Genomic DNA, 24,904 nt, shown 5'->3' on the forward strand with positions numbered 1-24,904 from the left:
AACGTTTTGTCTGGGCTGACGTTATCCGCCTGATAGTCAGGGACCCGAACCTTGGATTAACCACTAAGGAGGCTGTCCTATCAGCAGGTGCAAAGTACTGGGGCTGCTGTATTGCCATTTGGTGAATGGAATCTGGACCATGCAGTAGCTTCTGGTGGGGCCTCTCGATGCCATACTAGTGGGTAATTGTTACGGCTTTACCTTATCATGTGGTACAAAAAAAAAAAAATTCTTCGTTTCTTTTTCTCTCTTAGTTTCCCCTCTCTGTCCTGCTCTAAGTAAATCTGTCGACCTAGTCCACAAATTCCAAAATTTTATCATGACAAGTTTCAAGAAAAAATACACGATTAAACCTGGTTCTCCAACTTCCAACGTAGACCCCTACTACCATGTCTCCTTCTCCAACATCAGGGGTCTACGTTCTAACCTTCCAGAGGTTGAAACCCAATTACAGGAGACTAAACCAGACCTTTTATTTTTAAGTGAAACTGGCATTGGACAGGCTATTTCCCTAGATGAGTTTGCAATTACAGGATACTCTAACTTAACTTCTAAATCTGACCCCCAAGATCGCCATGGGCATGGAATATGTGCCTATATTAAAGATAGCTTTCCATGTGGGAGGGACATCTCCAGGGAAGATCCTAACTTACCCTATATGTGCTTCCGGGTTGCTTTAGCTCACACTACTGCATTTATATTTACTCTCTATCGCCCTCACAACAGCGGAGTTACTATCTTTCAAAGCATATCTGAGAAAATTGACCAAGTCCTTTCTACTTATCCTTCAGCTAACATTCACGTATGTGGAGACTTCAATGTTCACAACGTCGAATGGTTGACCCACTCAAACAAGACCGATGATGAGGGGAGGTTCTGTCATGATTTCTCCATTGCCTATGACCTCACTCAGATTGTTCAGGAACCTACCCGTGTGCCCGATAATGACGGCCAGTATGCGAGCCTACTAGACCTTTTTCTCACAACTTGCCCTGAACTATGTTCAGTTTCTGTTCTGTCGCCTCTTGGATCTTCCGACCACTCTGTTGTATCAATTAAGATAAAAATGAAATGTAATAAGTCCCCAGACGTACCACTTCATCGTACAGTATATCGATACACTAAGGCTGACTGGGATAGCTTCCGTACATTTATATCTGATCTACCTCTGCATTCCATGTTTAAAAAGGATGTGTCCTCTATAGTATTAGACCTAACTGAATGGTTAATTGTAGGTATTGACCATTTCATACCCTCTAAAAAGTTTCAGCAAAAACCTAACAGCCAGCCATGGTTCTCTCCAGAATGTGCTGCTGCCATTGCGCACATAAATCACTTTTTCCACTGCTTCAAACGTAATAGATGTATGGAAACTAAAGCCGTTTTCAGGACTGCCAACAACCATTGTAAGAAAGTAATAAGGAACGCAAGAGAGTTGTATGCTCAATCTGTTAAGTCCAAAGTAGCTGAGCAGCGGCTTGGTTCCCACCAGTTTTGGCAAATAGCAAACAGAATCCTGAACAGAAGCGTGTGCTCCATCCCAACTATTATCAATGGACCTGAGGTAATCTCGTCAGCATCAGACAAAGCCAAACTCTTTGTCAAGAACTTTGCAGCTAATTCTACCCTTTGCGACCAAGACCGCCAACCCCCAATATTTCCTCCTGTATCAGTAAACACGCTATGTGATATACGTATATCTGTACGTGATGTTGCCAAGCTAATCAAAAACCTTGATTCCAGTAAAGCAACTGGCCCTGATGGTATTCCAATTATAGTACTCAAAAAACTTCAACCTGAACTAGCGCCCATACTTACAAAACTGTTTAAACGTTGTCTTAAGGAGAATAGTTTCCCATCTCCCTGGAAAATCTCATCAGTATGCCCTGTATTTAAGAATTCAGGTGATCGCTCATCCCCCTCTCAGTACAGGCCAATAAGTCTCCTGTGCGTCATGAGTAAGTTGCTAGAATCTGTGTTAAATACAGAAGTAATCAAACATCTCAACAAAAATAACCTTCTTAGTGACACTCAATATGGTTTCCGTTCTGCTAGATCTACAGCAGATGTCCTTACAGTTATATCGCATAGGATTAGCAAATCTCTCGACGGTGGCAATCTTTCTAGGGCAATTGCTCTTGACATATCTAAAGCCTTTGATAGGGTATGGCATAAAGGTTTACTTCATAAGATCGCTAGCTATGGTATAGCTGGAAAAGTCTTCTTAATTATTAAATCATTTCTTTCTGATAGGTTCATAAGAGTAGTAGTTGAGGGGCAAAAATCAGAAGCTCACAGTATTAATGCCAGTGTCCCTCAGGGATCCATCCTGGGCCCAACTCTTTTCCTGATCTACATTAATGATCTTCCAAATCATATCCTTACATCATTTGTAGACATTTATGCTGACGACACTACCATTTATGGTACCACATCTAAGACAGTAAACGAGCAAGTTCTCTCCAATTCTCTCTCCTCTGATCTTGAGCACGTAGTACAATGGGGAAAGGAGTGGCTGGTTACTTTTAATGCATCTAAAACCAAGCTTCTCTCTTTACATCATCAACATTCTAATCCACATTTGTCATCAATTGAAATGAATGGCTCTCGTCTTCAGGAGGCCTCAAGTTTTGACAAGCTTCTGGGCTTGACCATTACTCCTGATCTTAAATGGAACACGTATATCAAATCTGTTGCCAAGGCTGCTGGAAAAATGGTGGGATCTTTCTATCGGTCCAGTAGATATCTCACTGCTGATGCAATTCTCTATCTATATAAGAGCCAGGTACGTCCAAGGATGGAATACTGTTGCCACATCTGGGCAGGAGCTGCTAGAAAGGACTTGTCCTGCCTTGATAGAGTTCAAAATAGACTTCGTAGCCTCGTAGGAGATGTCCTTTTCTCCTCCTTGCAACCTCTATCTCACAGAAGAGATGTTGCGAGTTTGTCTCTGATGTATCGTTATTTTCATGGAAAGTGTTCAACTGAGCTTCAATCTATGGTCCCCCCTCGCCAAACTTTCACAAGAAACACTCGTCTAGCTGTAAACACTATCAATAATTTCCCCCACTCTTTATCTGTGCCTAAACCTAAACGTAGATTCCATGAACAAAGCTTCTTTCTTAGAACTGCAGTCCTGTGGAATTGTCTTCCGTTTTCCTGCTTTCCGGCTGACTACAATATGGTTGTGTTCAAGTCTAAAGTAAATAAGTTCTTGATGAGCCGTTCCATATAAGTTATTAAATTTACCAAATTTTCATTACTAATGATTACTATATTGACCAACTTCTACTGTACACTCTTTAACCCTTATCCTTGAGTGGCCTCTGGGCCTTGATAATGTGGTGATGCCTTTGTAAAAAAAAAAAAAAAAAAAAAAAAAATCTTATATGTTGAGTAAATGTTATTTTACTTCAGAAAAGATGATGTGAAATCACGTAATCAGGCTCCTAAAACAAATTAAAAAATCTAGCTTCATTTTTCATCATCACGTATCCCCTAAAAGTTGGCCTCCTTTCTTTTTTATTAAAAGAACTTTTGTTCACTCCAAAACAAGGCATAATCTCTATGAAACATAATGGGCTACTGTGATACATATAGAATGGGAGCATATTTATAGGGGAGGGCAACTTGGTTAAGGAATTGGGCAGCAAGATAGTTATTCATATTGCATTTAAATTTCTGCAAGCTGATACGATCAGAGCCAGGAGGAAATTTTACAGTGAAGAGGTGGGATTTTGCTGCTAGTCTGTGGTTTGTAGGTTGGGGGGTATTTTTGTTGAGGGTGTGGTAAGTTGTTGAAGCACCTTCTGTGGAAGTATCTATAAGGCATACACATGGATGCAATACTTCAGTGATATGATAGGGACTGGGGCTTGGCAGATAGTAGAAAACTTATTCGGTTAAAAATAAATGAGTTTCAAGTGCTGGTAATGTTTACAAAAGATATAACTTGGATGTTTTTACTATTTTTGTTTCATTGAGAGTAAAAATGCCAGAATTGAATTCCTGAAAGTATGTGCGTAAGCCACTCATAAAATTTTGTGTTTGACTTTTTAGTGCTTATATATAATTATAAAGAAGTTTGAGTTTTAAAAGACGTATAACTTCTAATTTTCACTATCTAATACAATTCGATTAATGTATATATTATTTTGTATTTCTTTTGTGCTTTGTTTCAGAATAGTCAGCTGTCTGCGATCCCATACTTGTTTCTTTGGCTCTTGATGATAATGTCAGGAATCCTGGCAGATTTCCTTCGATCACGTGGCTATCTTTCTACAACAATCACACGAAAAATCATGAATACTGCAGGTAAAAAAAAAACCGTATTTTTTCATTTTCAAGTTTTGTAACAGAGCATATGAAAATATCAGCAGGAATTGAAGGATGGATGGCAAGCGATTGTATTAGCAGCAGGAGCAGCATTTGAACGCGTATGCAAATTGTGTGTGAGCTGGCGTGACAAGAAAAAGAAAAAAAAAGGACACCATGTGGTTGGGAGAATAAAGTCGACATCGAAGGAGACAGAGGTGTAAAGTGAAGGCGAGAATGGACTGCTATGGCCGGCTTGTGGTTGAAGGAAAGAGAAATGCGGCCAGGTTAAGTGGACGTGTGGCTGTGAGAGACTTTTAAAGTGGTGTCGAGACGGGAGAGTAATGATAATAAATGCTTTTGTTAAGGAAGAAAAAAATGTCTTTTATTTGTAACTAAAACGTTACAGCCCGTCAGATTTAAAGATTATCACCTGCCATTTCTAAGGATGCTCGACTTTAATTTTGTCACTCTTGAGTGTTTTTTTTTTTTTTTTTTTTTTTTACACAGTGATCACCACTTATCAAGACCCGGAAGCCACTCAGGGATAAGGGTTATTGCAAGTACAGATTACAGAGTGTAAAGTCATTCTTTTTTTTTTTTTTACAAGGGTGGGGGTTAACCACTTATCAAGGCCCAGAGGCCACTGTAGGGTAAGGGTTACTGGGTATACATTAGTCATTGTGATTTTAGCATAGTAAACATTAGTGGGAATTTTATAACTTTGATTACTTAGGGGAACGGTTCAATAAGAACTTGTTCACATAGGACTTGATGAGAATCAGATTGTAGTCAGCTGGAAAGCAGGCAAACGGAATAAAATTCCACAGGCGTGCAGTTCTAAGAAAGAAGCCCTGTTCATGGAATCTACGTTTAGGTGTAGGCACAGATAAAGAGTGTGGGAAATTATTGATAGTGGTTTTGGCTAGACGAGTGTTTTTCGTGAAAGTCTGGCAAGTGGGGGGGGGCATAGATTGAAATTCAGATGAGCACCTGCCATGAAAATAACGATAAAGTAGGGACAGGCTCGCTATGTCTCTTCTGTGGGAAAGAGATTGCAGGGAAGAGAAAAGGGCATCCCCCACTAAGCTACAAAGTCTATTTGGTTCCAAGTAAAAAAGAATGGCAGCATAAATCCGGTTGGAGAAGCTTTCCCAGGCAAAGAATTAATCCAGTTACCATAAGCAGCAACGTAATGGTCTTATTTTTTTTACATGGAAAGACATCACTGAAGAAGTCAACCTTTTTATAGAGCTGTTTTGACATTTGATTGGTTTATTCTTATTACACATTGTTATTATTAGAATTGTGCAAATTTATGGGTTCATACCTTCCCAATATTTTCATTGAGTGAAGGTGGTCTCCTCACTGCTTCGGTTGCAGAAGACTTGGATAAAAATATCAGTCGACAGGTGGTGGACCATTTACATGGCTCAGTGCCTCTTGGACCGATAGTATACTGCTTGGGTAGTATCCAGGAGGTCCGCCCTTTCAGGCCTAACCACTCTGCTTTCAAGTAGAGTAAGTCCATTGCTTACTGTCTGAGGCGCCCCTACTGGGGACTGTCGATGAGGCTGTCCAGGCAATTTTTGTTAGGCCACACTGCTCCTTCTTTAGATGCGCTGGTTTGACACTACTGACATTTCGACCTTGTGTCACATCTTGCCGCAGTGGTAAGGAAGTAAATAACTACCCTTCTAATATGTGCAACATATTGCAACAGTAACAATCAAATTTCTTTTGCATTTTTGTTAGCAGGAATAGCTACCCCAGAATGTGTTTGTAATAGCGAGACACACTTCATATATTTAAGATCAGACTCTTAACCTAGGAAAAAGTGTAGTAACTGTTCTTCCACTACAGTTCATCTTTTTTGTCTTTAGTTAGTAAAGGAAAAGTCCTTCGAGACTGAGCCACATTTTATTCTTGTCCCAATTCAAAGTGTAGATTTTTGGGGAGGTTCATTTTTCTCACGTTAAAAACCGACCTTATAGCTAACTCTGCCCTCATGGGGAAGCAAATAAATAGGAACCTTTAAATATGTTGCGAGACTATCTCTACTCTATTTTTATGGCAGGTGTTCGGTTGAGCTTCAACCTATGGTCTTCCCTTCAAAAAAAAAAACAAAAACATTTGCCACAAGTATTTGTCTAGCCACAACAAATGTCAATAATTTTCCTTACTCTCTATCAACGCCAAAACTGAGCGAAAATTTCATGAGTAAAGTTTCTTTCCTAGGACATAATACTGCAGGGCTGCTTCCCAGATTAAGAATTCGAAAATATCTACAGAGCCAGTAACATTTCTCTTTTCTTTTCCAAATAACATGCCTGAGGACGGTCAAAGGCCAAACCGACTGAAATATTACACAAATAACACTCAAGATGAGAACAATAGTTCAATCAATACAAGTAATATAAAAAAATAGTTTAGCAAAGGTCAATATCTGAAAGGTGTGTGTTATGCATTGACCATTGGCTATTTACAGCAGTCAACTTTTATTTTAATCACGATATCAATGATTGGTGGTCAATGTTTCTCGACTAAATTATTTCTATTTGATGGGGGAGGAGGTAATTTATTTACTTATTCTTATGAATTTATTGTTTATTTTCTCTTTGTTTATTTTATTTATTATGGCTAGACATAGACCAAATTTATTTTTTAACATGATGAAATTCAAAAATAAAAAGAATGAAAGGGCTGGTTAACTGGTTTCACACCTCATTCAACAGTTAGGAATTCTGATTTAAAAAAATGAAATATGGCGAAAAAAATGGAGAAAATCAAATAGAAACCACGTTAAATCTTAACAAAGTCTCAAAGACTTAATGTAAATGGTTTCTCAGATCTTCAGGTGAATGCAACTTTCTCAGAACAGAGAATAAGTCGACACTGAACTTAAAGGCACAATAATGATTATTTATTAGATGGTTTTTATATAATCATAATTAAATTCTGTACCTCCCTACCAAAAAATATTTTATTAATTATTTATTTTATTTATGGTTTATATTAGTTTATTTCATTACGTAAAAATGATTTTAGTTTTTTGATACATTGATTTCTTAGTAAGAATTTATATTCGTGTTTAGTTACAAGTTCTGCTTATTTAGTGGGACTCTGTTTAGAGTATGTGAGTATCACAAGTTTAAACTGTCTTGAATTGTTATTAAAATATCACGTCATTCTCTGCCGTGTGTATAAATTATTATACATAATGATAATCGTCATTAGAATGTAGTCTTATTTCAGTGGAAGTTCAAAGAGAGAGAGAGAGAGAGAGAGAGAGAGAGAGAGAGAGAGAGAGAGAGAGAGAAACAGGCATGCTCATTTAGTTATCATTGTGCGCCTGTCTCTACCCCCATTGGGATTTAAAGAGATAGCAACTTTTTCGTCTGCTCTCCTTGAATATCTGGCTGGAAAGAAAAATTCTCTTTCCTCAAAAATCGTAGTTTCGTCACTTCTTGCTAAAATCAGTCTTTTGAATTCAAATTCCATCATTCCCTCTTCCCAAACGTCCAGCTTTTGTTATGTAATTTATCTAATTTTCCTGATTTTCAGCGTTATTTTGGATACATTTTCATTTGAATTTTTGAAGGTGTCTGATGTTCCTGCAGTGTTATTTTCATAGATTTTTTTATTAAATGAGATTTTGTTTCCTTAAAATGTATTCTTATTCACAGGCAATTTTTATCTAAAAGCCATTCAGATTTGGTTTTACAGTTACATGTTCAGGTGTTTGCAGCCTGTTATATAACTTTTGGTTTGGTTTTTAATTCTTTCCAGCATTTTTTCTGGGCAACTGTAGCTATGTTCCTGTTTACTATCTTGTATAGTTTGTTAGATGTTAGAAAGTTGTTTGAGAAATATTATGTTAACTAAATGAGCATGCCTGTTTCTCTCTCTCTCTCTCTCTCTCTCTCTCTCTCTCTCTCTTTCTCTCTCTCTCTCAACTTCCACTGAAATAAGACTACATTCTAATGACGATTATCATTATGTATAATAATTTATACACACGGCAGAGAATGACGTGATATTTTAATAACAATTCAAGACATTTTAAACTTGTGATACTCACATACTCTAAACAGAGTCCTACTAAATAAGCAGAACTTATAACTAAACACGAATATAAATTTTTACTAAGAAATCAATATTATTTTTTTGCGTTTTTATTGTATGCTTGGTTAAATCAAATTTTGTTTTTATTTCTACTTAAGTGTTTCATTTTTCTGAAGGTGTCTATTAATTTAAACCATAACCCTAATCTGCTGTTTTTTTAACCTCATCAATCTCCTTGTTCAACGTATTGAACATCTTGTAAATTAATTATAAACAGTAAATTTGACATGGTACACACATTAGAGTTACAATCTCCTGTTTATTGGACACGTTTTAAACATGTTAAACTCGGGAATCTTTCTGTCAAACTCGGGAATGTGCACAGAATTTTGAACAGAGCCGCGGGGGTAGCATGCTCTTATTTCGTCAGCCATGATTGTGCAGAAGTCTTAAGTAATTTGCAATTATATTTTGACTGTTGCTTGAACACAGGATTGAACGTTCAACCTCCTAGAGAGGCCAAGGACCCGTGACGTGGTGGATAAACTACTTGGTAAATTCAGTTGTAAAGTTACATTCTTCTGTAATTAAATGTGTAGTTGAGGTAAAATGAAGAGTTCCGTTTAAAATTCCGTGCAGATTTCTGAGTTCAATAGTAAGATTCCGGAGATACACCTGAAGAAGGTTAGAGTTCAACAGAAAGTTTCCAGAGTTCACCAAGATACACCAAAGTTTACAAAGTCACAGAAGTATTTATTTAATTCACATTCATATTGTTTTATTGCTGCATCTTACACACGTTTCATTGCATGGTATGAATATATCAAACAAATCATCAGAGACTTAATTAGTTCATCAGAAAAAATACGCAGTTTTTTCATGAAAGTATCCTGTACCTTTACAAGGCCACCATTCACCCATGTATGAATTATTTTTGTCACATTTGAGCTGGTGCCTCTACTACTAGTCTCTCACTTCTCGACAGGGTTCAAAGGAGAGTCACCAACCTAATAGGTCCCGAACTGTCATCTAGGTTTCAGCCTCTCTCCCACCGACGAAATGTTGCCTGTTTTACAAGTATTCTAATGGTATATGCTCTGATAAACTACAAGCCCTTGTACCCCCTCGATGTAAATATCCCCGACAAACCTGACAAGCAGCAGAATCCCACCCCTATACAGTAGAGATCCCCAGATGCCAGAAAGCCTTCTACTCTAATAGTTTCTTCGCTAGAACTGCAAAACTTTGGAATTCCTTTTCGGATTCCTGCTTCCCTGACTGTACTGACATGCAAAAGTTCAAATGTAATGTAAACACATCTTGCTACTCAACTCCCTCATAGTATCCCTGTAGCTTATGTACCAGATAGTAGCCCCTATATCAAAGTGACACAGAGTCTTTTGGGGGGTGAAAAGGCAATAAAAATATGTTCCTTGTATTAAAAAGGATATATAATGTTAAAATTAATTCGAAGTTTTCAGAAATCATAAGAGATAGCATAAAAAATGCTAAAAAACTAATATAAAGTCGTACTTATAAAATATATTAAAACCTACACGATATGGAAAATATATACATTAATTCAGGCCCCACGAGGAGGATATGGCGCCATATTTGAATCAACAATGAGTTAACAACATTATAAGATTTATGTATTTATGTTTTGAAAGAAATGAGATATGTAATCACCACCGGAACATTTTAAATAAGCGACCGGGTCACCGGTCACCAGATATACAAGAAGAGACACACTCCCTGGACTGAATTACGACCACCGAGATATAGAAGGCCTGTTTGTTAAGTGTATGTATGTATGTATGTATGTATGTACACTTTTCCTCGATGTCCACAAAGGGCTTCTTTCAGAGAAGTGCTCGCTCGCTTCACAACTTCTTAAAACTTTTTATATCATCTATAAATTGTAATATCTCACACTTAACCACGGAGCTCACCTGTCTATTTAATTTTATTGACTTTCAAACGTTAATTATTCCACATTTCCCGCATCGGCACGCGTTACATTCGGTTTTCGGTATAAAAAAAAGCAAAACTCGACTCTAATCACAGGCCCAGAGCCAGTGAACGTTTGGTCAATGTCGACTTCGTCATATCTGACGGGGGAGCGGGTTTTTAAAAACAAACAAACCGATTTATTGACCTCATTAAAAACTGTCCCGCACAAAATGCTAACTGCTGAATACCTATTGCCGTCACGTCAATCAAAAACGCGCACCTGTTTTTTTTCACACTTTATTATTTTCCAACTGTGTATTGTCAAGGCTTTTTTTTTTCACGGGCACCTGTTTTTTTCACACACACCTACAAGCACCCGGACAACGCCAGGTACCCCTCGCTAGTGTATTTGAAAAAGACGAAAAGGATCTCTTGAAATTTGGGAAGTTTTGATATTTTGTACAGTGAATTTTTCTGAACATTTCTCAGTGTTGACAATTTTTTCATAACGAAATCTGTGAAGATGAACATCTTGTTTTTTAACAAAATTTTGTGCAAACGTTAACTTAATATCTGTGCATTAAAAAAATTGTTTTGAAACAAATAGCAACGTTGATGAAAACGTTAACTGAGAGTTTGATCGCTCAGCAAAAAAGCGCAGATTGACTTTCACAAACAGATGTCGGTTCAGCGTTTTGAAACACTTGTCATGCAGCAAACTGCAAATAACCAACTATTTTGTGAAAGCGTTTTGTCACAAAAATCTAATGATAGTGCATGTAGATTTTTTTCGGCAGAGGGTATAGCTAACTTACTAGCTGGGTTTAAATATGGCTCAAAATGAGGTGACATTTTTCCCACCTATTATCGTAGATTTGAGATGATCTTTATAAAACGATGTGAAAAATGGTCTGATGAAGAAAAAAACTACGCTCCTACTTCAGAAAGTGGGTACGGAAGAAAATACAAAATTAAAAAAATTTGATTTTACAAAAGAAACTGGAAAATATTTCTTTTTCGGAAACTGCTGAAATTTTGTGAGACGGCCTTTTTTATACAAGATATAAGTGTTTAAAAAAAAAGAAGAAACTGATGATATTGTCACATATGTGGGTAAAGTCAACGCCCGGTGTGACCTATTTAGATTAAAATATCTATCAGTTGACGTGTTTAAATGTTACATATTTGTCCAGGGACTGACAGCACTGAAGGGCAAGGATTTGAGGTCAATAATTTTATCAAATATGGAGCAAAAAATGAACTTGCAAAAAGTGACAGAAGAATGTCAGAAGTTGATAATTGTGACAAGGGACACCACTAGGATAGAGGGAAAAGTTACATCCCAGGTGCAAATAGTGAAACAAAAATCATTTCCTAAGAACAATAGGAAAAAGTTTTGAATGTTAGAGCTCTGCAGGTTCACACTTAAGAAAAAATTGTCTTATTAAAGACCAACCTTGTGCTAAATGTGGTTTAGTCGGACACAGTTCCCCAGTTCCAAACTAAACAAGATAAACAAAGACAAACATTTAAGTCTACAGTAAATATTGTGTTGTCAAAAGAAGAAGTGAGACAAGGGAATAAACGAAAAGTTTTCAATACCAAAATAAATGGTCACATAGTGAAGCTACTTTTAGACACAGGTAGTGATATTTCGATTATCAACGAAGTGACCTGGAAGAGGATCGAGTATCCAACACTGAAAAAAAAAAACGTTTAAAATTGCCAAAGGAGTATCCGACAAGAGATTAAAATTCAAAGGAGAGTTTAATTGCAGTGTATCCTTTGGATCAAAATCTTTTTCTTCAAAAGTGCTAGTTGTTCCAGGTATAAATTCTTGCCTCTTCAGAATTGATTGGATCGTTTTGTTCGATTTATGGGAGTTACCCACAAATTCATTTTGTAACAGTTTTTATGTATCTGAAAATAAAAATTCCAAACAAAATGAGGATTTTCTTAAAAAATGAAGTCTGAGGGGTTAGGTGTGAAAACTGTTTTTAACCCCCCACCCCCAAAAAGTGCATTTTTCTTCAAAAGAAGATATTGAAATTGAACTGCGGGAAAATGGTGTAGTAGAAAAAGTCGACTATTCTGAGTGAGGAAGCCCCACTGTGTATGTTGAAAATAAAAATAAGAAGATTCGGGTATGTGCCGATTTTTCTATAGGCTTAAATTACTGTCTGATGGATCATAGTTATCCACTCCCATCCCCTGAAGACATTTTTACAAAGCTAAATGAAGGGAAAATTTTCTCTAAAATTGATTTATTTGAGGCTTACCTTCAGGTAAAATTCAGGGAAAAATGTTCAAAATATTTATGTATTAATACCCATTTAGGACATTTAGACTCAAAAGGCTCCCTTTTGGTTTGAAAGTAGCTCCAGCATTATTTCAGCAAATAATGGACACAATGCTTGCCGATTTAGATTTTGCAATCACATATTTGGATGACATTCTTGTAAAGAGTAAAAATATGCAGGCACATGAGGAGCATATCAGAGCAGTTTTCCAAAAAATTGAGGAATTCGGCTTCAAATTGAGTGCCAAAAAATGTGAATTTTTCTTAAAACAGATAACATATCTTGGTCAAATCATTGATAGCCAAAGCAGAAGATCGATTCCTCAAAGAACAGAAGCCATTGAGAAGATGTCAGCACCTAACAATGTTGCCCAGTTACAATCTCTTTTGGTTTTAGCACAATATTATGTTATTTATATCCCAAAAATGCATGAATTGATAGCATCATTGAACAATTTTTAAAAAAAGGACAAAAGTGGATTTAGTCAAAGGAATGCCAAAGTGCATTTGAAGAGGTTAGGAAATGCTTACTATCTGATTTAGCACTGGCACACTTTGATCCACAGAAGGAATTGGTTGTGGCGTCAGATGCAAGTGATTATGGAATAGGAGCAGTACTTCTCCATTGACTTGTCATGTTGTCTGGCTACATGCCCTGCCCATTTGTGTTTGGATGTCTTGAGGGCAGTATTGATGTCAATAACTCTTGTTTGTTGGCGAATCAAGATGTTCATCTTTCTGTCCTGTAAAGCAAACCAGTTGCCCTAAACATGCATCTTGGGAAGACCAAGGTGATGTTAAACCAGCACGATGCCAAATCGCCAATAATTGTTGATGGAAAGACCATTGAAGAACTTGAAAGCTACTTGGGAAAGAAAATTACAAAATCAAGAGATATCCTCCCTAAGACAAAAAGAAAGATATCATTGGGATGGGCAGCTTTTAGGAAAGTGGATAAGATCATGAGAAGCCGAAAAACAAGTATGTCAATCAAAAGGAAGATCTTCAATAAATATATACTACCTGTGATGATAGTGAAACATGGGTCCTGACGTCTTGCCAAATTGAAATCTTGGCAGTGGCAAAAGGAAGCTGAAGAGGTTAATGTTGGGTATCACTCCACAGGACAGAAAAACAAATATCTGGACATATATATATATATATATATATATATATATATATATATATATATATATATATATATATATATATAGTAAGTTATAAAATGTATATGGCGATTAAGCTACACTGAATATTCTACGTTTCATCCACTCTAGGATTCTTCAGGCTTATGTAAACATATATATATGTGTATATCTATATGTGTACACACACATATATATATATATATATATATATATATATATATATATATATATATATATATATATATATGTACATATATATATATCTGTGTGTGTCTCTCATGTACAAACAGACTCCAGTGTGCATCAAACTAAGATTGAAACTGGACCATCTCGTTGGCACTTCTATCCATTCAGGCATCAGTCACATACATTTACATGTGCACATGACTCATGAATATCTCGGTTAAAAGATAAGTACCCTAGATATTTCCCATTTGTTGTTTGCAAATCATTTATCTTGAGGAGAAACTGAAATGTTTGAATGGGCATTAAGCGACGGACCTTATCGTGTCATCGTCGTCGTAAGTGTTATCTACTTCTTGTGTTTAGTATCAAACATAAAGATTCCCATCTAAGCAGGTCATTGAAGTGGGTTAGCCAAAATGAAAAGTGAGTCTGAGCGAAGATCCTGTTCAACTTTTGCATCTCCTACCTGACACCTGGCAATCTACCCTGCTCACCCAACTGAGCAACGGCTTTTTGAGGTGAGGTTTGGGAAGAGGGTAGTTTTTATTAAAATATTTATCTATAATTTGTTTCTTTTTTTAGTTTGTTTGTTTGTTTGTTGTTGTAGTAGTAGTAGTAGTAGTAGTAGTGGTAGTAGTAGTAGTAACGTGGGGTGAGGGTTCTATTGCAATATTTTACAAACCTGTTGCTGAGCAGATGTATCTTTTTTTTCTGAGAAAATATTTCAAATTGACTTTGCTGGAGTTCATTGAGCGTGTTTGGTTTGTTAAGACAGGAAATGCTTTGTGCGACAGATAAGAGAGATAGATAGATTGGGATATAGAAAGAAAGAGAGAGAGAGAGAGAAAGAAAGTGTATTCAAGAAAAGAGAGAAAGAAACATGTACGGGAGGAAGGGAAGAGAAAAGAGAAAGGAAAGTGAGTGTGGAGGGGGAAGGAGATAAAGCAAAAATAGACAGAAATCTATATATCTATATATCTATAAAGTGTGTGTGTGTGTGTGTGTGTGAGAGAGAGAGAGAGAGAGAGAGAGAGAGAGAGAGAGAGAGAGAGGACACTTTTCAACCTATACACTCATCGAATACTTGATCTACAGACTTCAAATTTGGTATATAGGATATTCAGACACGTGGAATTTTTTTTTAATCGGTTTTCATTCGGGGAAAAAGGGCTGCTAAGGGGTCAAAAATGAGCAAATTGGTACGTGGGGGTCATCAGATTTTTATCTGTTTGTCAACTGTTCCACGACTGCGCATGCACAGGCGAGAAACATGACAGCTTCTTTATGTTAAGAATAAGATTTTTTCAAAACACTTTGTAAATATCGTGTCAAGCGGGTGTAATGGTTATGGTACTTGACTCACTGTCTTTAGGTTTTGGTTTCAGTCTCAGCTCAAGTATTTTTTTTATTTACTTACAAGAAGTGAATTGTTTGGAAAAAAAATAATACTCACTTTTATACATCTCAGTTTCTGTATGAATAATACAGAAACTGATAATAAAAAGATAATACTCGCTTTCACATATCTTAGTTTTTGTGTGAATAAACATATACTAGCGACTGCTAGTGTATGTTTAAAGAGAAATAAAAGTGCAAGAGGGCGAGAAAAGTGTTTCGAAAAGAGAAAGAGAAAAAGTAAAGATGTGTTGTAGAAAAAGAAAAAGAAAGAATTTTTATCACATGTGAATCTTAGTTTTACCCCTCCCCCCCCCCAAAAAAAAAACCGTTGATTTGAAATAAACAGTTGTAAAAGTACAAGAAACCAGTAATTATGGTATTGAGTGATCACAGGCAATAACTGACCGAATCGTCCACAAAATATGTTATGTTTAAAACAATATGGTATTTCTCTCTTTTATCATTCTTTATTTTATTTATTTATGTCCACCCTCTTCCCTGTTGGGTATCTTGATAAAAACTCACTACCCCCCCCTCCCACCTCACCTCAAATGTACAATTTCTTCTCAACAAATACAGAATTCTTTCATGCTTTTCTTTCTTGGAGGAGTGGGATCAGTATAACTACTAAGAAATTCAGATTGTTTTAGGAATCTCAATATGAATGCTCCCAATAGTGTCCATGCAATATCGATTATTTATAACATAATACCGATATCCTCTCCACACATATATATATTATAGCTTGTGGGGCTTATAGATAGAGTAAATAATTGGGAATTTCAGAATGAAGAGCCAGAGGATATACCTAAGACCAGAATGAGTGAAGCTTTGTTAAATATAATTGGGAGCAATCAGGAATAGTGTATTATGGGAAAAAAGGGTAGGGTGGGGGATATAAACGAATGAGGAAATAATGGGAGAATATGGTCGTAGAGATAATAGGGGGAGGTGGGCGAGGATATGAAGGGAAGGGCAAGAAATAGCAAAAAAAAAGTACATTGTATCTAACTTTGTTCTGGTTGGGGGGGGGCAAGTTAATAGATTTCTTTCCTCTCGTTGAGGCACTTTCATTCTATAGAGAGCACTGACAAGACTATATCGGTATTTGACTGATAACAGAGCATTTTTGTCCTAATCTGAAGGCTAGTACTGCTAATTTTTTTTATCATAACAGAATTTTATTTATGGCATTATTTGGGAACAATTCATTTTTAAAATGAGAATAATCTAAATTTTTTTATACTCAACAACATCAGATATTTTCAATTACGTTTTTGTACTTCATCTTTGTCAATTCGGCAATTGCATTTTTTTAAATGGTATGGAAGGTGATAATATCAGCACAAGCATATAATCTTTACATCATCAACGCTCTGATCCTCATCTGGCATCAATTGAAATGAATGGCTCTTGTCTTGGGAAAGCTTCATATTTTGACAAGCTTCTGGGATTGACCTTTATTCCTGATCTGAAATGGAACATGCACATGAAATTCGTTGCCAAGGTTGCTGGAAAAAATAATGGGATCTTTCTATCAATCCAGTAGATATCTCACTACTGATGCAATTCTCTATCTATATAAGAGCTAGGTACGTCTAAGGATAGAGTACTACTGCCACATTTGGGCAGGAGCTGCTGGAAAGACTTATCCTGCCTTGACAGAGTTCAAAATAGACTTTGAAGCCCCGTAAGGGATGCCCTTTTCTCTTCCCTGCAACCTCTTTCTCACAGAAGAAACATTGCGGGCCTGTCTCTGCTTTCTCATTATTTTCTTGGCAAGTGCTCGTCTGAGCTCCAATCTATGGTCTCCCCTCGCCAAACTTTCAGGAGAAACATTCGTCTAGCTGAAACACTATCAATAATTTCACCCACTCTTTATCTGTGCCTAAACCTAAATGTAGATTCAATGAACAAAGCTTCTTTCTTAGAACTGCACTCCTATGGAAGTGTCTTGCATTTGCCTGCTTTCCAGCTGACTACAATATGGTCGTCTTCAAGTCCAACATAAACAAGTTTTTGATGAGCTGTTCCCCTTAAGTAATCCAATTTACCAATTTTATACTACTAATGATTAATATGATATTGTTCCATTGACTAATGTACACTCTTTAACCCTTATCCTCGAGTGGCTTTTCGGGCTTGATAAATCGTGACTACTATGTAAAAAATATATATATATATAGATAAAAGTGTTTTACAATAATACTATGGGGTCTGCATTAGTGTTAAGCATCTACTAATGTCCTATATTATGTCTGACTTTAGTTTGGTGAAAATTGAAAATTGTAGATGATGATGATGATCATCATCATCATTTTATTTTTCTCTTTTTCACCTCAATCATATTGCCACTTGGAACATAATGGGTTACTATTAGTATTACTAGTACAGCCAGGGAAACAAGAAACAGGGAAGAAATTCCAATGTCTAGCAGTTTGAGAGAAGAAATCATTAGAGTAAATGGCTTTCTGGCGTCTAGGGACCTTAACAGTGAAGAGGTGGGATTTTGTTGCTTATCGGATTAATCAGGGGTCTGTGTACGTTCAAAGAGCAGAAGTGCTATGGATTCATCAGAGCACATTCTATTAAAGTACTTGTAAAACAAGCACACGGATGCGACATTGCAGCGATAGGATAGAGGTTGAGACGTGACCGACAGTGCAAGGCCTACTAGATTTGAGACTTGCTTTGGGACTCTGCCTAAGAGTGAGTGAGAGACTGGTGGTAGATGCACCAGCCCAGACATGGCAACAATACATGCATGGAGGAATTGTTGCTTTGTAAAGATATAGGATACTGTCTGGTGTGAGTAATTTTCTAGCATGGTATAGGGAGCCCTTCTCCTTTGTAGCAGCATTGATTTAACATCAGTTTTACATATTGATATGAGTTTGTGAAAAGAAATAAGAATAATAGTTATATGGGGTTCAGGGCTGGGATAAACGGTACACAGTGATCTTTATTCATTTTTATGCATGAATGTCATCAGGTGGATTATATTCCCCTTAAAGAGAAAAGAATGTTAAACCTCCAGACAGCTATGAAAGAAAGTCACGTTTTGCAGCAATTGCAGATGATAATCTGGAAAGGTTGGCTGTATGACAAAAGCCAAACGAGAGAAAATAGTAAAAAAAAAAAGTGCAGTTGAATCACTCAGGGAACATACTAATTGAGCTCGTTAGCTTACACATAAAAAATGGTAAATGCAGAGTCTACTTATATGTCAACGCAGGTTAACATAAAACAATGCTGCTTGGCACGCTTTCAACACAACTTTCAAAACAACTGCATAATAATGCTCTTATATTTTTAGCTCTTTTACCGAAAACAAAGAAAAACAATAAAATAAAACGGTAATTTATAGCAGGTTTAATTGTACATGCATAACCCTGAAAAAACATCTCGTCATGTTGAAATTTTAAAATGGCTGATATAAACGAATCGAATATAACGAGAAGAGAGATAATACCCCTTAATAGTTTTTTTTACAGAATGAAAAAAAAATACATATTTTTATTTACATTTTTATTATTTATAGTTAACCATTAATTTTCAGGATATCTAACGTTTTGATTATTGAGTTGAAACTTTGTGTAAACGACGAAATGTTAATAAATTCGTATTTGCTGTATGTTATTGTTTTGTCCAAAAAAATATAAGCTTTTTATCAAAACATATTTATAAATAAAATATATTTCTCATTTCATAGAATTTCCACATGTTCCATTAGTAATCTCATTAACCCAGGGTATCTAAATTCTTGACTGTTGAGTTGAAACTTTGTATAATGACTAAAAATGGGTTAAAATACACAAACTGAAAGGCAAAAGCTATTTATTTTATTTAGAAAGGGAAATATTGACTCTCCTATAAATAGGACAGTGGATACATGTGATATATTTTAGAATTCAAAAGGCTATAAATTCAAGATAAAATTTATGCTTGATAAGGAACAAAGCAGTTCAAACAAAGAGTTACATTGCACTTTTGGTAATAAGCTAGTGGTTTATTCTGGCGTTTTTAAATTTTTTTTTTTATCTTTGTACCAAAATCAACAAAGTCTAGGCCACTCACATTGATTGTGGTATGTTACTATTCCTGTGTAGTTCTAAGGAGTCCACCCTCCCACGCCTCGCTTTCTCTCTTTAAGAAGGGGGTTAGTTTATTGATAATTACCTGAGGTGCCCCTATCAGGGAATGCAGACAGAGCTGCCCAGGCATTTTTGCAGGCCAGTGCTCCTCTTAGGGAATAACCAAGCCTGGGTAGGGGTTCGCACAATCTTGCATCACGGGATCAATTAATGTAACCAGGCCGTCATCAACCCCCAAAACACAGGGGCTAACCCCAAATCCCTGTGTCCATCCTTTTATCTTTGTCTAGTTATCGAATCTTCCAGATGTGACCAGACTCACTGATCACTGGAAATCACCACTTTGATATTCAGAGCACACAAAACATGCATGCCCCTTAAGTTTGGGTGGCAATACCTTTAACACATTGGTCATTCATTGTCTGTCATCAGGTTTGAGCTCCTCCTTTACAGGCTTTCAGCAGACATGGGCCTCTCGCTGCTACAGCTCTGTGTCAGGTTCAGGGTAGATCTGAAAACGAACTGGATTATCACAGATGTTTTTCTTATAAACCAAAATAATTATTGCGGAAAACAATTCCAGATACAATCCGTGCAAAGCAAAGTTAATTTACTCGGATTCTTCTATGTTCATGTAACAAACTAATGTTTTTTGATGCAGGCTTATCAGCTTAAAACAAAGTTCAATTAGTTTTCTTGTGCTTAGGGATTTCACACTGACTCTCAGGTTCTCTGAATTCACAAGGCATGGATCTATATCTTGGGTCGGTTGGGGGCGGAGGCAAAACAGGGCAGGTCCACACCCTTGGCTGGTCGAGTTGAAAGACTGTATTATTTGTTAAAACAATCATTTTTATAAATTTGTGGTTTCCCTTCCTCTCTAGACCAGATTAGCATTTCCTCCTATGTTGTTTGGAAATTATTCCTCCTTCTCTTTTACCTCCTCTTTCTTCTTAATCTCTTTTTCCTGTTTCTTTCTTTCCTCCAAATCCTTTTCTCTCGACTCACTCTTTTTCGCTTGTCGTCCAAGTTATTTCTTCTCATCTGCAAAGTGATCTCTTGCTTGACATAAAACACATGGCTTACCGCCGGTATATCAATCCAGACAAAATGTCGGCTAAATGTTTATTTTACTTCATGGAGAAATTAATTTTTCTCCACGATATCTCAACAAAAATATATTCTATCATTTCTCTAGGCATATGATACGTTTTTGGGCAAGTGTCAACACCTTCAACCACACCTAATCCTTAGCTCATAAGAAAGGAAATTTGGCATTGCCCAGCACATGAAAATAATGTTATGGGGGCGTTTGTTCTTCAATCTTACTGTACGATCTTAGTGTCTAATCTTTCTGCCATGAAAGGGAGATAAATACTACTATTGCAAGACTAATTTATATAAGTCTATACGTCATCGAAAAAAAAAAAGAAGAATTTTAGCAAATTTTACGAGAATTTTTAAGAGGGTTTCAATCCTTTCTTCAGAATAATTATGTAGTAATAATACTATTATATACTAGACGGGGGGGGGATGCTCAACCTTGCTTGATCATAAAATACGCTTAAATATATTTTTTAATTCATGCAGATTTTGTATTATTACAAAGCCAATTCTCTATTGAATATCGTATTGTGCTTAATATATATATATATATATATATATATATATATATATATATATTATAATAATATATGTAATATAATAATATATATAATATAATAATATATATAGTATTATAAGGAGAGGTGTGGTTGGAGATTGTGCACCTCCTGCCACAAAAATTTCACGCGCGGTCACACCTTCGTGGGTATCCATAGTCTGTCAAAGACTGAAGAAGCCTGTATGTGATAATTAGGGCTATGACAACAACATATTCTTTTCATTGTTTTGACTCTCGAGTGTATATCCATGTATATTTTATATGCTTTTATATAGAGTGATGTGCTTCTTGGTTGATTAACTGTGTCTAACTGTGTCGGATGTATACTCGAGAATCAAAGCAATGAAAAGAATATGCTGTTGTCATAGCCCTAGTGATAATCCATAGAAAAATCTGACCACCATGGACGTGAATCAAATGGAAAATGCGACAGGAAGGATACATTTATCGATTCATTTATTTCTAAAAATGTTTTAAATCCTTTTAATTTCATGCAATTTACAATCTTTACAATAGACATATTGTGTAAGTCTAATCAAATGCAAACAGAAATTAAAACAATATGAAATTGACGTTTTAATTACTTAGCAATTCCATCAAAAGTGACAAACAGAAATGTTATATTAGGGTTTGTGTTCCTTTTATAGAAGCGTTGGTTGAATTTTAATAAAATAAATATGTATTAGATACGTTTAAAGCCGAAACAACGCATTATTACAAAATAAACAGATATTTATTTTGCTTGAAATTTATATTGGAATTCGTAAATATATTTCGAAGGTAAACTTCATCTTCAGTATGCCTTTTTTTTTTTTGCCATGTTGTTGTTGGGGCAAAAATTTATTATCTTCGAAATATATTTATGAATTCCAATATAAATTTCAAACAAAATAAATATCTGTTTATTTTGTTATAATGTGCTGTTTCGGCGTGAAACGTGTCTCAGACGTATTTCTATTTATTCATATTCAACCAACGCTTCTATAAAAGGAACACAAATCCTACATGAATTTTGCGTTACCAATGTACCGTTCTGACACTTAAAAAGACTACCGTGAAAACAACAAACGGACTCCTACATGCTGATTTTTGCTTCAACAACAACATGGTTAAAAAGAAAGAGATACTGAAGATGAAGTTTACCATCGAAATATATTTAAAAATTCCAATATAAATTTCAAGCAAAATAAATATCTGTTTAGTTTGTAATAATGCATTGTTTCGGCTTCAAACGTATCTAATACGTATTTCATTTTATAGAAATGTTATATTTTCAAACAACTCTAATAAACCTCGATAAAACAAACATTTATTTAAATTCAAACAATTAACTATTTACATCATTAGTTTCTACTGATATTGCATGGTGTAATTTATTTTTAATTGATTGAAGATTAGAATAAAAATGCACTGCTTTCCATATCGATTGAACTCACTGCTTCCAAATGTCGAGACTTTTATGTTAAGCACGTTCCCCTCACCTATCCTATTTATTTTCTTCTGTGCTAGTCAAGTGGCAAATGCTCAAGAAAGGATACATTTATCATTTATTTGTGAATATGTAATTAATCCTTTAAATTTCATGCGATCTACCTCCATTATCTTTACAATAGACATATAGGGTACCTCTATGTCAGACAGTTCATATGCTATCTAGAGCTATTTCCCTAGCCTCCCCTGCCTAATCCAATGCATGGTATATACGTCCAGAGATTACAGTTAGGATATCTGCAGTAAGACGGGCTTGTCTAAATCCATACCGTTGGTCAGAAAGAAGTTTATTTATGAGTGTTTGTTTGATTAAGAATCAAAAGATTTTGGCGAAGAGAGGGAAGAGGCTAATGGATCTGTTCTTTCGCCAGAATTCTTGTAAATTGGTACCACAGAAGCAATTTTCGAGCTGTTAAGAAAGCAAGATTATATAAGGCATTTGTTGAAGAGTATAAAGAGAACTGGGGCAACCTCAGCGGAGAATATTTTTAATAGTATAGCAAGGATGAGATCAGGCCCACATGCCTTTGATTGTTGACTGTCTATTATTTACTACACTGTTATAAATTTTCCAGAAATCACTTGTTCCTAATTTCTGCAATTCGATATGTTTTTTTTGTCTTCTCTTAGCTGCAGTTTTTTTGGTCTTACAATTATTTCTAGCTTTTATATACTTTTGTCAATTTGCACTGGACTTATGATGGGTAAATCTGTGGAATACATGCTACCTTCGAGCAATGGCAACTGCACAAATAGAAGTGAACCATATGGTTTGCTATAGAACTTCCGTGTGGGAACATGCACTTCAATTGCTGTGAACCATTCAGTAGCCTCATTTGCACACTGTTTCGTGGGAAGAAAAAATATATTTCCCCATGGAGCATCTCTGATGTGATCCTTGATGGTTTCCCAGTCAGCGTTCTTGAAGCACCTTGTCATTTGGAGTATCGGCTGTTCAACTTTGGAGTTTAGGGTGATGTCTATCATTAGCACAACATCATCAGCATTTCCGAGTGGGCAATGGGCATTTGTTACACAATTCTCAGTCAGAAATAGATCTAAAAATGAGGCTTGCTGATCCTGTCAATCTGGGAGATGGGTCGAGAATGTGATTGTCCGTGTCTGGGAATAGGATACAGAAAAGTGATGTGTGATTCTACTAGCTGCATCTGTGTAACTAAAGAAACAAACTCAGTTATTGTGATAGATATTCACACACACACACACACACACACACACACACACACACACACACACACACACACACATATGTATATCATAATTTATTAATTTAAATTTTATGATGTGAAATGGTTAAATTTCAACTCTAGTATTTTTATTATATGCAAAACAAAGAATACATTTCAATAAGTATATCTTCTTAACCTATAGGTTTTCGATGTTTACCCATCTCCTTAGAGGAGAGAATATTAGCAAATTACAATGGTTTATACCTAATTTGGTAAATACAATAAACATAGGTGTTATATTCCTAAATACTTAGGAAATAAAGACAAACGTGAGTTACACCGAGTGGTATGTGTAATGGGGTTTATTTATAATACAGAAACGTAAGGCTGCTCGCCTAAGGTAAATAGAAGTACATAGTAACAAGTATGGGGAAGAAAGTCTGATAATCAACACGTAAGACTATCCGTCTTACTGCGACTGCTTGTCTGCCGCTGTCTGCCAAACAGTCCAATATATATATACAGTTTGTAACCGGTGTATAGCCAGTTATGTTCCTTCACAACACCTCCCCCTGAAGCTGAAATCTTCCTGATTTTAGCTTAAATACCTCTTCCTTTTAGGGTCAGGGCTTAATCTCCTGGTAACTTTTCTCTTTCTTGCGCTTTTCCTTCTGGTCAGCGTTACCCGGGGTAAAGGTTTCTGTCCAGCCCGTATGGTCGGTTCAGGCGAAATATTCATTGTTTGCGGTACACACGCTGGTTTTGGTATATCAAAAATATCGCACAATGTTTCCATTGGTGTCTCTTCCACATTTGGAGACAGTCTGGGACGTATTTGATTTCTGTGTCTTTTGCAGACAAAACTTAATCCTTGGATGGTATAGACCATGCTCCCAATCCTTTTTTTGATAATACCTTCAACCCACTGATTTCGTCCATTTTGAAAATTTTTGAAATATACATTTTCACCTGGGGAGAAGCACTTGGTATTAAGGTTTTCTTTTTTGAAAACTTTCTTTTTCTCTGGTAGCAGCCTATCGAAGACAGATCTTATCTTTCTTGCAAACATTAGCTCAGCCGGGGAAGAATTGACATTATTATTA

At 36.1% G+C, this 24,904-nt stretch overlaps 1 protein-coding gene across 2 annotated transcripts in view; it reads left to right on the forward strand.

Moving 5' to 3' along the window:
* LOC145243914 (sialin-like) overlaps positions 1-24,904 on the forward strand; it is a 285,719-nt gene that overhangs the window by 176,991 nt on the left and 83,824 nt on the right. For both annotated transcript variants that reach the window (XM_080107027.1, XM_080107026.1), the window contains exon 9: positions 4,182-4,314. In XM_080107027.1, the coding sequence (XP_079963153.1) occupies positions 4,182-4,314 (133 nt within the window). The remainder of the gene's footprint in view (positions 1-4,181; positions 4,315-24,904) is intronic.

The sequence above is a fragment of the Euprymna scolopes genome, chromosome 22 (assembly GCF_053919585.1).
Source record: "Euprymna scolopes isolate OS-2025 chromosome 22, ASM5391958v1, whole genome shotgun sequence".
NCBI lineage: Eukaryota > Metazoa > Mollusca > Cephalopoda > Sepiida > Sepiolidae > Euprymna > Euprymna scolopes.